At 42.1% G+C, this 14120-nt stretch overlaps 1 protein-coding gene across 1 annotated transcript in view; it reads right to left on the bottom strand.

Moving 5' to 3' along the window:
• Positions 1–14120, bottom strand: part of COL15A1 (collagen type XV alpha 1 chain) — a 216930-nt gene that overhangs the window by 73213 nt on the left and 129597 nt on the right. The window contains exons 13-18 of the mRNA XM_067470147.1: positions 13463–13525; positions 10085–10120; positions 9528–9653; positions 8111–8179; positions 3527–3571; positions 2530–2574 (exon numbers count right to left, since the gene is read on the bottom strand). Coding sequence (XP_067326248.1) covers positions 2530–2574; positions 3527–3571; positions 8111–8179; positions 9528–9653; positions 10085–10120; positions 13463–13525 — 384 coding nt within the window. The remainder of the gene's footprint in view (positions 1–2529; positions 2575–3526; positions 3572–8110; positions 8180–9527; positions 9654–10084; positions 10121–13462; positions 13526–14120) is intronic.

The following is a 14120-nucleotide window of genomic DNA, read 5'->3' as shown; positions in this document are numbered from 1 at the left end:
GATTGTTGGAATATGGCATGGAAATGGATGTCTATGGGATTTGTCCAAGCTCTAGTTCCATCCAAAGCCATTATATGGTTGAGGTAAGGGGACTGGTGATCTCTATATGTTCGTCAAAGTGGCTTAAAGTGATTGAAGAAGGTCTTCACTCAACGAGTCCCAGATGGTACAGTAAGATTTGAGGAACAGCAGCCAGCACTTAAAGTGGGAAATGAACAATTGCTGAAATCCCACAAGGTTCAAGCCACCAGGCCAACAAAAGAAGAAAAAGGTGTTGATGGTCTGGGGAACCTTTTTTGTAACGAGGAACAATCACTGGTAGAGGCATATGCAAATTTGCCAAAAAAAGAGCAATGGGATATCCTAGAGAGGTTAGAGGCACTAAATAGCCATCTAAGGGAAATATATACGGAAGGGCTATACCTCAATGAAGCAGGACACACTAATCCAAAGGAATGGCAAAGAGCAGCCCAGAATAGTGAAAATTGGTTGGAGATGAGATTTTTAGACTCTGAGGAGAGATTTGAGCCCTCCATTAAACACCTCCCACTAACCCCAGAGGTGAAAGTCGTGAAACCCCAAATTACTAATCCGTGTGTTGCTCATGATAATCCCTGGGAGGCCCTCACGAGTATTGAAGCAGAGGACAAGGAACAAATTTCAAAAGAAGCATGAATGTCAAGTACAAATTGTGGTTTGAAACAGCCCCCAATCACGCAATTCTTTCAACACGTGGTGCCCAGAAATAAAGAGAACATGGTAAAGGAGAACTCTACTCGTCCACTCAGAAATAGTGATATTCAGAAACTTAGTTACTAAAGAAGGACAGGAGAGCTATTAAATCTGACAAAGAGACAGCATGATAAGCTAGTAGAGCCTATGCAGGCTGAACTACACCCAACTGATCCTGGCTTGAATAACCATAGCCCAAAAGCCACTGCTCAGACTGAACTTCTGCACATCGGTAATGATTCAGATCTATCGACACCAGCGGGACAATTACACCTGCTATCCTGGAATATAATGGGATGGACAAATAAGTTTCATGACGCAGATTTTGCAATTTATCTGCAACAATTCAAAATTATTTGTTTGCAGGAGACATGGGCCACTGAAAGTAATCTACCTTCCCTTCATGGTTTCAGAGCACATTCAGTTCCAGCAGTGAAAACAAGCTCAAAAGGCCGTGGTAGCGGGGGCCTTACCATATTTATCTCAGTAGATCTGCACGTGGACATTCAACCTTTGGATAGCTCCATCCCATAATATATACAGGCCCTCCTCATTAAGAGCACGTATTTTGGTTATGTAATCTGTATAAATGTCTATTTTCCACCTAGATTATCAAAAAATGGAGACCCTAATAATGTCTGATTGAATATTATAACAACATTTTAATGCTGGATACCAGAACTTTGATCATTTTAGTTGTCCTCCCCCGGACACTTTTCAGCTTGTCAACATCTCTTTTAAACTATGGTGCCTAGAATTGGGCACAGTATTCCAGGCGATATCTAACCAAAGCAGAATAAAGACATGCCATGACTTCCCTTGATCTAGACCAGGGGTCCTCAAACTTTTTCAACAGAGGGCCAGGTCACAGTGCCTCAAACTGTTGGCGGGCCAGATTATAATTTGAAAAAAAATTGTATGAATTCCTATGCACACTGCACATATCTTATTTGTAGTGCAAAAAAACACTTAAAAACAATGCAATAATTAAAATGAAGAACAATCATAGAATCATAGAATCAAAGAGTTGGAAGAGACCTCATGGGCCATCCAGTCCAACCCCCTGCCAAGAAGCAGGAATATTGCATTCAAATCACCCCTGACAGATGGCCATCCAGCCTCTGTTTAAAAGCTTCCAAAGAAGGAGCCTCCACCACACTCTGGGGCAGAGAGTTCCACTGCTGAACGGCTCTCACAGTCAGGAAGTTCTTCCTCATGTTCAGATGGAATCTCCTCTCTTGTAGTTTGAAGCCATTGTTCCGCGTCCTCGTCTCCAGGGAAGCAGAAAACAAGCTTGCTCCCTCCTCCCTGTGGCTTCCTCTCACATATTTATACATGTTAACAAATCTAAATTTATTAGTATTTCAGTGGGAAGGGTGGGCCTGCTTTTGGCTGATGAGATAGGGTTGTTGTTGTTGTTGTTGTTGTTGTTGTTGTTGTGTGCTTTTGAGTCATTACAGAGTTAGGTTGACCCTGAATGAGGGCCGGGTAAATGACCTTGAAGGGCCGCATCCGGCCCCTGGGCCTTAGTTTGAGGACCCCTGATCTAGACACTATACTTCTTTTGATGCAGTCCAAAATCCCATTGACTTTTTTGGCTGTTGCATCATGTTCAACTTGTTGTCCACAAAGACTCCAAGATCTTTTTCACATGAACTGTTTTCAAGCCAGGCATCACCCGTCCTGTATCTTTGCGTTTCATTTTTTTCTGCCTAAGTGTAGCATCTTACATTTGTACTTGTTGAAATTCATTTTGTTAGTTTTGGCCCAGTGTATAAATTTTATTTAAAGTCTGACCTTTAAACCAGGTGAGCCTTCTACCCCAGGGTCCCCTTTTTCTCCCTGGAAAACAAACATATGATGTAAAATAATAAATTTTTACAGTACAAACTTCACTTAACAAAGTTGAACATTATGATTAATAAACAGTAGTAACAATGCAGTAACAAGAGCTTAAGAAAGGGTCAATATCACCAACATTTCCTTTTAAAAAGAATGTTGCTATGCGTTGCTGAGTTAAAGGAAGGTACTAATAAACAAAGTTTGCTGATATTGAATACCAGTTTTAAGAGGTCAAAAGTAAGGTTTGCACTTACCGTATATTCCTGCATATGACAACTGGGCATATAAGACGACCCCCAACGTTTCCAGTTAAAATATAGAGTTTGGGATATATTTGCCGTATAAGACTACCCCTCTTCCAACGCACACCAAATAAAAATTAAAAAAGCATCAAATTTGATTTCAATATAGTAATTTTCCTATTACTGTACCTCCTTCTCTGCCTCTCAGATCTCGCACCTGCACCGCTTCACTGCAGTCTTCAGGAGCAAGATCTGAGAGGCAGAGGAGGAGGTATGGTAATAGGATACAAGGGTGGACTAGACAGGTATTATTATTATTATTATTATTATTATTATTATTATTCCTCCCCCTTGAGCTGGCTCTGCACCACTAGCTCAGCAAATTGATTGATCCCATTGCCAAATGATGGAAAAAACGAGTTTAAAAAAGTGTTATAATTAAAATGTACACATTTAGAATTTGCTTGTTCAAACGAGCAATTTGTTTACTGTCTAGCAATAGATCTACAGATTGGTGGTTTCAGTTAAAAATGTGTTTTTTAATTCAGCCAATTTTAATTATGGGATGTTCTTTGAAAGCTCTGCAGTTTGAGGATCTGATGTCCATTAAAATAATAAGATAATTGGAATATAGATGAGGTGGCAAACTGAATTCTTGCAATAAGTACAAAAATGCTCTAATTAACAGAGAGTTTACTACATTTATTTACCTTTGGTCCCATTGGTCCTTGTTGGCCCATCTCACCAGCTGGACCCTATAAGAAAATGGTACAAATATTTACAACCTCAGGGGAGCGTGCTCGCTCCATCCATGTTCAACATCTACACAAATGACCAGCCACTGCCAGAAGGGACAGAGAGTTTCATCTATGCTGATGATTGTGCCATTACCGCTCAAGCAGGGAGCTTTGAGATGGTAGAACAGAAACTTTCCAAAGCTCTAGGTGCTCTTACTGCCTATTACAGGGAAAACCAGCTGATCCCCAACCCATCTAAAACACAGACATGTGCCTTTCATCTCAAGAACAGAGAAGCATCCCGAGCTCTGAGGATCACCTGGGAAGGAATCCCACTGGACCATTGCAGCGCACCCAAATACCTGGGAGTCACTCTGGACCGTGCTCTTACCTACAAGAAGCACTGCCTGAACATCAAGCAAAAAGTGGGTACTAGAAACAATATCATACGAAAGTTGACTGGCACAACCTGGGGATCACAACCAGATACAGTGAAGACATCTGCCCTTGCGCTGTGCTACTCTGCTGCTGAGTATGCATGCCCAGTGTGGAACACATCTCACCACACTAAAACAGTGGATGTGGCTCTTAATGAGACATGCTGCATTATCACGGGGTGTCTGCGCCCTACACCACTGGAAAAATTACACTGCTTAGCCAGTATTGCACCACCTGACATCCGCCGGGAAGTTGCAGCCAATAGTGAAAGGACCAAGGCAGAGACATCTCCAGCTCATCCCCTGTTTGGGTATCAGCCAGCACGTCAACGACTTAAATCAAGAAATAGTTTCTTAGATCTACAGAGACACTCGCTGGAATACCTCAGCAAGCGAGAGTTCAAAAGTGGCAGGCTCAAACCCAGCACCTCAATCTGTGGGTGATACCAGATGAGAGACTCCCCCCTGGGCACACAGAGGACTGGGCGACTTGGAAGGCGCTGAACAGACTGCGTTCTGGCACCACGAGATGCAGAGCCAACCTTCAGAAATGGGGATACAAAGTGGAATCCTTGACATGCGAGTGTGGAGAGGAGCAAACCACTGACCACCTGCTGCAATGCACCCTGAGCCCTGCCACATGCACGATGACCTCCTTGCGGCAACACCAGAGGCACTCCAAGTGGCTAGATACTGGTCAAAGGACATTTAATCAGCTACCAAGTTTGCAAAATTTGTGGGTTTTTTTTATCTGTTTGTTTGTTTTGTTCTGTTAGAAATGTAATACAATGTTCTGGTTGCGGATGACATGATAAATAAATAGTGGAGCTAGCTTTCACAAAGCTCACAAGGCACAGCCCCAAACCCAGGTTTTTGGAGAGTGCAAGATTAGGTATATGAGAGTCAGCATCGTGAAGTGGTTTGAATATTGAGCTGCTGGTTTTATAAGACCCTTAATTGCTCTCAATACCATTTATTAGGCTTGTTTCTCTGGAATGGGGACTTCAAGGTACAATGTAGATAACACCAAATACTATTTTTCTCATTTCCACCTAAACTTCAGAGAACTGTTTTAAATCAGGATCTGATGTCAGTCATGAGTTGATTCACTGAGTTGAATACAGCCCTGTATCCATGTACTGCAGTGCAGAGCAAGATTGAGAAATAATCTGATTTTTCAGTGTATTGTCAAAGGCTTTCATGGCTGGAATCACTGGGTTGTTGTAGGTTTTTTGGGCTATATGGCCATGTTCTAGAGCAGGGGTCTCCAAACTAAGGCCTGCGGGCCGGATGCAGCCCGCCAAGGGCATTTATCGGGCCCGCGCGGATAATATGTATAATTACATATTGTTTTTGTGATTCATCACTATGCTTTAGGTTCATATTGTAACAATAAAAATACATCCTGCATATCAGATATTTACATTACAATTCATAACAGTAGCAAAATAAGATATGTGCAGTGTGCATAGGAATTTGGTCATCTTTTTTTTAAAAACTATAATCCTCCAACGATCTGAGAGACAGTAATCTGGCCCCCTGTTTAAAAAGTTTGAGGACCCCTGTTCTAGAGGCATTCTCTCCTGACGTTTCGCCTGCATCTATGGCAAGCATCCTCAGAGGTGGTGAGGTCTGTGGGAACTAGGAAAATTGGGTTTATATATCTGTGGAATGTCCAGGGTGGGACAAAGAACTCTTGTCTGTTGGAGCTAGGTGGCCACATAGCCCGAAAAACCTGATTTTTCCTGGATTCATAAAAATTAATTAACAATATTGCTAATTTAGCAATTTCCATCTATACCTGCTCAGTACAGGAAGTCCCCAAGTTACGAACAAGATAGGTCCTGTAGGTTTTTTCTTAAGTTGAATTTGTATGTAAGTTGAAACATACAATTTTTAAAGTGCAAAACCTTTTTACCACCATGCAGGTCCACCAAACATGGAAGAAGGTGACTTTCTACATTTTTTATCTCCAACATTTCCCCTTTTAGGATTTTTAAATTTTAGCCATTAATTCAGGAGTTATATAACTTCTATAGAACATTTTGGAGCCCCCAGTGGCACAGTGGGTTAAAGCGCTGAGCTGCTGAGCTTGTTGACTGAAAGGTCACAGGTTCAAATCCAGGGAGCGGTGTGAGCTTCCGCTGTCAGCCCCAGCTTCTGCCAACCTAGCAGTTTGAAAACATTCAAATGTGAGTAGATCAATAGGTACCACTCCAGTGGGAAGGTAACGGCGCCCCATGCAGTCATGCTGGCCACATGATCTTGGAGGTGTCTACGGACAATGCCAGCTCTTCGGCTTAGAAATGGAGATGAGTACCAACCCCCAGAGTTGGATACGACTGGACTTAATGTCAGGGAAAACCTTATATAAATGGCAATATGTGCATACTTTACAAAAACACAACATGCACCTAATCTATGTATATAATAAAAGTCAGTATTTGTATGCGGAGGGAGGACGGTGTATGTGGCAGCTTTCTGATTGGCTGCCACTTTCACAGGCCACTGTGACCAGCGTGGGTGACGGACCTGGATCAAACTTGGCACACATAACCCCCATAACCCCCTTTACGTTCTGGTGAGGTTTAGGGGAGGATGGACAAAGTTTGATGGGATTTGTAGTACTTTCAAACCCATCGGTTCCCACAGACCACTGTGGTCCCCAACAAAGACCGATAAAGAGCAAACTTGGCACACAGAGCCCCCATGACCTACTACATCCTACTGCAGTTTGGAGGAGGGCAGACCATGGATGATGGGACTTGAAGTACCTCCACTCACTTCCCGAGACTGCTGCGACCCTCATCCAATGACCAAGCAAGACCAAACTTGGCACACATAACCCCCATTACCCCCTACATCCTGGTGAGGGTTGGGAGAGGATGGACAATGGACAATGATGGGATTTGTAGTACTTTCCCACCCTTTGGTTCCCACAGACTACTGCGGCTCCCAACAAAGACCGATAAAGACCAAACTTGGCACACAGAGCCTTCATGGCCCACTCTACATCCTGGTATGGTTTGGAGGAGGATGGACCACGGATGATGGGACTTGAAGTACCTTCACTCACTTCCCAAGACCACTGCGACCCTCATTTAATAACTGATGAAGACCAGACTTGGCACACAGAGCCCCCATGACCCACTCTACATCCTGGTGCTGTTTGGAAGTGGGTGAACCATGGACAATGGGACTCTCAGTACCTTCACTAACTTCCTGAGAGCACTGCGAGCCACATAAATGACTGAAAAAGACCACCTTTGGCACACAATGCTTTTCTCAATTTACCCGGGCAGCACCGGGTCCCCAAGCTACTATATTAATATTTAAGAATAAAGAATACACTGCCATACCAGAAATAACCCCTGGAGAGCACTCCCTTGCACACACATCATGGAGGAACTTTAATACAACATATGGTTTTATCTCTACTGCCTTTCTTTCCTTAATAGATTTTCACTGGTAAGAAGAAAGCTGGAAGCAGGAGTAGGGAAAAATCAAGAGGCTCACAAATAGAAAATTGGGTATTGATCCAATAAAATTCCATAAATGAGAGGAGGCAATTACGCAGTCAAAGCCTTGTCTGAAAGACTCATAATTGGATTAAGAAAATCTAAAAGAATGATTGCCATTGCATCTGAAAGAATCTGTCTACGACACAACAGTATCTATGAACAGCTAAACGAGAGCTCTTGTCATAACAGCTGGCTTTAGTCAAATCCTCTTCAAAACCCACTTCTTTTCATCACCATCACTTGAAATAGATTTGCTTGAATAGCTTAGATGGGAAAACCTGGAGCTGCTTGAATTTGAATGGAATGATGTAATTCTTAATTCTGGTTCAGAACATAAACTTAATCATCTCCTCTTATTGTATGCTACTTTACCAGTCACTGTGTTGTCTTCCATTCATGCTATTGGAACTATGAAACAGGTTGGAGCTGCATCAATATTGTCAATGATTAGACAACAGAATAATGAAAGACATCAATGGAAATATGGGTAGTGTCAAGTCAAAATAGTCCAACTCCCCACAGATTATGCCTAACTGGATTTAGAACATTCCAAGTTCTCAGATATTAAAAAAAACGCTGCAACTATCATATTTACTTACGTTTTGCCCCCTGGATACTGGGATTCGAAATTCACTTGACAAGCCAGTGATGCCTGATCCTTCCATATCCTAATAAATATAAAGAAAGGTTATCTTATCTGTATCTTTACAGATATTTTCTGGCCCCAGTTACATCTCCCACAGTTAGATTCCAAGGTTGGAACCTCATCCAAGGTTTGTGCTCTCTTCTTGAGCCATTTATACAATCATAGAGTTGGAAGAGACCTCATGGGCCATCCAGTCCAACCCCCTGCCAAGAAGCAGGAAAATTGAATTCAAAGCACCCCTGACAGATGGCCTTCCAGCCTCTGTTTAAAAGCTTCCAAAGAAGGAGCCTCCACCACACTCCGGGGCAGAGAGCTCCACTTGCTGAATGGCTCTCACAGTCAAAAAGTTCTTCCTAATGTTCAGATGGAATCTCCTTTCTTGTAGTTTGAAGCCATTGTTCTGCGTTCTAGTCTCCAGGCCAGCAGAAAACAAGCTTGCTCCCTCCTCCCTATGACTTCCTCTTATACATGGCTATCATGTCTCCTCTCAGCCTTCTCCAGGCTAAACATGCCCAGCCCTTGAAGCCGCTCCTCATAGGGCTTGTTCTCCAGACCCTTGATCATTTTAGACACGCTCCTCTGGACACATTCCAGATTGTCAATATCTTTCTTTAATTGGGGTGCTCAGAATTGGACACAATATTCCACGGGGTGGTCTAACCAAGGCGGAATAGAGAGGTAGCATTACTTCCCTAGATCTAGACACTATGCTCCTATTGATGCAGGCCAAAATCCCATTGGCTTTTTTTTGCCGCCACATCACCTTGTTGGCTCATGTTTAACTTGTTGTCCACGAGGACTCCAAGATCTTTTTCCCACGTACTGCTGTCGAACCACGCGTCCCCCATTGTGTATTTTTGCATTTCATTTTTTCTGCCTAAGTGGAGTATCTTGCATTTGTCACTGTTGAACTTCATTTTGTTAGTTTTGGCCCATCTCTCTAATCTGTTAAGAGAGTTTTGGTTCGTAAACGGAGATGCGGTCGGGCAAGTAGGCGGTTCCCAAACCGTTCAGGGCTTTGTAGGTCAAAACCTGCACATTGAATTGGACCTGGAAAATAAACGGCAGCCAGTGGAGCTCTTTAAACAGGACGGTGGACCGCTTTCTGTAATTCGCACCAGTTAATAATCTGGCTGCCGCCCGTTGGACCAATTGGAATTTCCGGGCCATCTTCAAGGGCAGCCCCATGTAGAGCGCATTGCAATAGTCCAATCTAGAGGTAACTAAGGCATGGACCACCATGGCCAAATCCAACTTAACGAGATATGGTCACAGCTGGATATGGATATGATTGAGCCAGAGCAAAACAAAATTGTAAGTTTAACAATGTCAGGCTACATGGTATATTCTCTCTGAAACAAGCAAAATACCTCAAATCCAAAGCCATAATCCGGGCCCGGTGGTCCTGGGGGTCCCGGAGGCCCTGATTGCCCAGGTTGTCCATCAGCTCCTGCCTCGCCTTTAGGGCCTGGTGGTCCAATCTCTCCTGGATCGCCCTAAGAAAAACAAACATATGATTTTGATGATGTGGCATTGTTTTGTATTAATCTTGACCATGCGTAGTTTTGCACATCCTTGTCACCACCCTTTCATCTCCTGATCAATGCAAATAGGTGCATAATAAATATAATAATAATAATGCATAGAATCTGTATGTCTGCATGTCCAACGTCATTCTTTGTCTAAATGTTTTTTTTTGTAATCTGATATACCCTCTCACACTGGAAATTGCAATAAAAAGAACCTGTGCTTTAAAGTTATTGAAAAGTCATTCGTGATATAATCAATAAGAAGACATTATCACCCCCATTCCAAACACATTGTTATTGCTTATGATAGTCCATGGTATTTCACCTTAGAACTCCATCTCTGGGAAACCTGTTTATTTTCTAACGAATAAAATGTTAAAAGTAATCTATTCTATTACCTTTCTTCCAACTGGTCCCTGTATACCTTGTTCACCCTGTTAAGACAAAACATAATGGCTATGGACTAAAGAATGGACAATCAATGATAAACAGTAGGACTGGGCGGTTTCGTTTCGTTAATTCGTAATTCGTTAATAATTCGTTAATTTTTTTAATTACAAAACGATAACGAACCATTCTGGAGCAATTTTTTTAAAAAAACGAATTTTTAAATACGTTTTGTAAATGCTTCGTATTTCGTTATTGTATTCGTTTCGTTATTGTTTTGAGGTCGTTTCGTTATTATTTCCGCATGTCTGGGGCACGTTTTATGGTTGTTTTTTGTTTAATTAGTGAAAAAAAAATATAATATCACACCAACAGTCAACAACAGAGGGAGAGGGAAGCTTCAGAAGTTTTTGGAGGTTTTTTAGCGTATTTCGCGGTCGCATCCGCCATTAACGAATCGATTCGTTATTGTTTCGTAAATCGATTCGTTAATGTTTTGTAATTTTTTTCACATTTACGAAATTTCGTAAATATCGAACTTTTTTAAAGGAAAATTTTGTAATTATTTTAAATAACGAAACGCAAAAAACCCCAAAAAACGAATTGATTTTAGAAACAAATTTTTCCGTTGTTACCCAGGCCTAATAAACAGTTAAAATAAAAAAACATTTTATCATATACTAGCCGTCTCCTGCCACGCGTTGCTGTGGCCCACTCTGGTGGTCATGGGGGTTCTGTGTGGGAGGTTTGGCCCAATGGCATCACTGATGGGGTTCAGAATGCTCTGTGATTGTAGGTGAACTATAAATCCCAGCAACTACAACTCCCAAATGACAAAATCAATTTTTTTAGTGAAGGACATACATTGGGTTGTTAGGTATCTTGTGTCCAAATTTGGTGTCAATTCACCCAGTGGTTTTTGAGTTCTGTTAATCCCACAAACAAACATTACATTTTTATTTATATAGATAAAATGCAGTGACAATATCACAATTATACCTCTAAGTATAATGAGCTTACAATATATTTGTAACTCCTATACTGCCAACCTTTTACACTATTGGCCAGCTTAGGCACTATAGCTTTCTTATACACATTCTTTCCTCATTGATCACAATGGGAATGTTTTTTTAAAAAAGAGATTTTTTTTTTGCTTTTGTATATATAATTCACACAACTGCTTTAAGCTTGGTACCTATTAGCTAAATTATGTAACCCTTTTTTGTAAGAAGACTTTTAATTACTGCCCCAGTTGTTTTGAAGGGTTAGAAGACTTTGGTTTTTTAAACATGAATCATGAAAGAATTCCGTGAAATGAAAGACAAAAATATCTACTGAAAACCAAAGGCAGTGGGAGTGGATTTCCAGAAAGGATAATTCAGTTAAGTTGCTAGAACCTGTCCATTGAGTAGCTTGTTAAGAAAAAATACCTTAAAGCAGGGACCTAGCTGTAAGAGGCATAGCTTCCTAAATAAGAAACTTTGCCCCAATTATTTTTTTTCTGGAATCAAAGTAACTTTTCCAATGTCAATATAATTGGACCTTATGCTGAGGGGTCACTATCTTGTAAAGGACGAGTGTGTTTATGCGTTGGGAGATGCACCTAGCAGCAGTCCTGTAGCGCAACACACAAGGCAGATGGGAACTGCAGTTCTACATACTTGGCAAGCACCAGTTAATATACATCTCTACAAGGACCCAACTTAGGAATATGAATAAAGCAGAACAGAGACAATCCAAGAGGAGAGGAGGCGGGTGGAGCGCCAGGGGATCGGGAAAGGGAGCCGGTCATGGGGAAGGGATCAAACACGGAGAACGATTGAGCGCCGGCTCTGCTCACGCACCCGGTGGCCGGGTGGAACAGGAACGAGAGGGGCTAGGCGAGACTCAAGGGCCTGGCCCCTTTGGGAAGAGGATCGCCCGGCAGCGAGGCAAGAAAGCTGAGGCTCCCCCCGGACTGCTAGGGCTGTTGTGAGCAGAGGGGGCGCTCCTCAAGTGGCGGTCGAGGGTCATTTACAGAGGCGCCTCTGCGCCCCTGGCAAAAAAAAAAGTGTTCTGCGACCGCTTACTTCGCGTAATGCACGAGCCGCCCCTGCCTGTACACTCCACCCTTTCAATCATTAAGAGTTTCATTCATGAACAGCTTGTGGTCAGAGAGATAATGCAATTTCAATTAGGCCCATTTTCTGAAACACGTATGTCACACATGACATGTGACATACAATTCTGTATGTTACACGCCATGTTTAAAGTAGTCCTCTGAGAATAAGGAAATCTCTGTCATGAACTGGCTGGGTGATCTGAGGTAAGCTGCTACCAGCTCAAATTTCCTTTACTCATTTTCCATGTTTTGGTGTGAGTAAGGCTACTGATGCCATGTGGACAACCCATGCACTTGAAGAACTATTATCTAAATAGGGTCAATTAGATAACTTCATATGCAACACGCACTGCTATCTGTCTCCCCCTGGTAGTGTCCACCTCAGCAAGCGAGAGTCCAAAAGTGGCAGGCTAAAACCCAGAAACTCAATCAATGGCTGATACCAAATGAGACACTCCCTCCTGGGCACACAGAAAACTGGGTGACTTGGAAGGCGCTGAATAGACTTGCGCTCTGGCACCACGAGATGCAGAGCCAACCTTAAGAAATGGGGCTACAAAGTGACATGCAAGTGTGACATGCAAGTGACATGCAAGTGTGGAGAAGAGCAAACCACAGATCACCTACTGCCATGCAACCTGAGCACCTACATACACAATGGAGGACCTTCTTATAGCAACACTAGAGGCACTCCAAGTGGCCAGATACTGGTCAGAGGACATTTAATCAACTACCAAGTTTGCAAACTTTGTGTTTTGTTTGTTTGTTTGTTTTTAATGCAGTACAACTGTTTGGTTTGCTCCTGACACAATAAATAAATTAATGTCCACATGAAACAGAGACAAATCATTACATCAACCGATATGCTCTTTTTAGTCAAATCGGAATGAGGTGATCTGGGCAAAAGTCTGGGCACAAGGAAAGAGCATTCATGGTGTTGAGCCAGCCCAGGACAAGCTCAGTACAAACCCATCAGGAGTGTTTTTCAATCCACACATTCCACCATTCACACTGATTAAATAGCTGCATTTAAAGAAATCTTGATGTTTCATTCGCTTTCTACACTGTGACTTATCAATGCGTATATGTTTTGTGTGCCCTCAACTAAAAATAGTGGCAATCTATGCTTAAGTGTGTCTTGGATGATGTCTGGAAGTTGTTAGCAGAAGAATGATGAATTGTTAATACATTTAGGTGGCTTTGGAAAAAGTATGAGGTATTTGAAACTCTCAAAAGTGGAATTAAAAGTTGTAAATGTTTTTAAAATGAATTTGAGATCGAACCTTACTTTTTCTCCCTTTATTCCTGCAAAACCAATCAGTCCGTCTTGACCAAAATGACCAGGGACACCCTGAAAATGACAACAAGTATTAGGGTAAGTCATAATTGCTTGGGGAAGGTAGCTCTGACTGTGACTTTGGAGACCAGGGTTCAAATCCCCTTTCAGCCATGGGAGCCCATTTTCAGCTTCAGAGGAAGCTAAAGGCAAAAGCCCAACTGGACAAATTGTGCCAAGAAAATCTCATGATAGATTATTATAAGTCAGAAACAATTTAAAGGCACACAACAACTGCCAAAATAAAATCTGCTTACAATAAAATCTGTTTTTAAACACTATTTTTCAGAAGTAGAGAAAGGTTTGAAAGCAACAGTACAATTTGCCTATACAAAATACATTAATATAATTCTTTTGGGGTTAAGATGATATCAGTAAAATAGGATGAGCTTCCCTCTTGCCCACTTGCATAGCCTCCGTTGGGAAAACCTTGGCCCATAAAAGTGACCTCATCACATGGAAGTCTAGAAGCATCTTCTCTGCACTTCTCAGCAAACTTCCTGCATGTAGTAGTAGTATGGAGTCCCCCAGAGCCCATCAGATGACACAAGGCTACATCTGGCGGGGCTCCACTGGGTTCCTTGCCGGCAGTGTGCCACAGCACTGAAAA

The sequence above is a fragment of the Anolis sagrei genome, chromosome 6 (genome assembly GCF_037176765.1).
Source record: "Anolis sagrei isolate rAnoSag1 chromosome 6, rAnoSag1.mat, whole genome shotgun sequence".
NCBI lineage: Eukaryota > Metazoa > Chordata > Lepidosauria > Squamata > Dactyloidae > Anolis > Anolis sagrei.
Note: the sequence above shows the minus strand (reverse complement) of the source record. Positions and strands in the feature narration are given on the sequence as shown.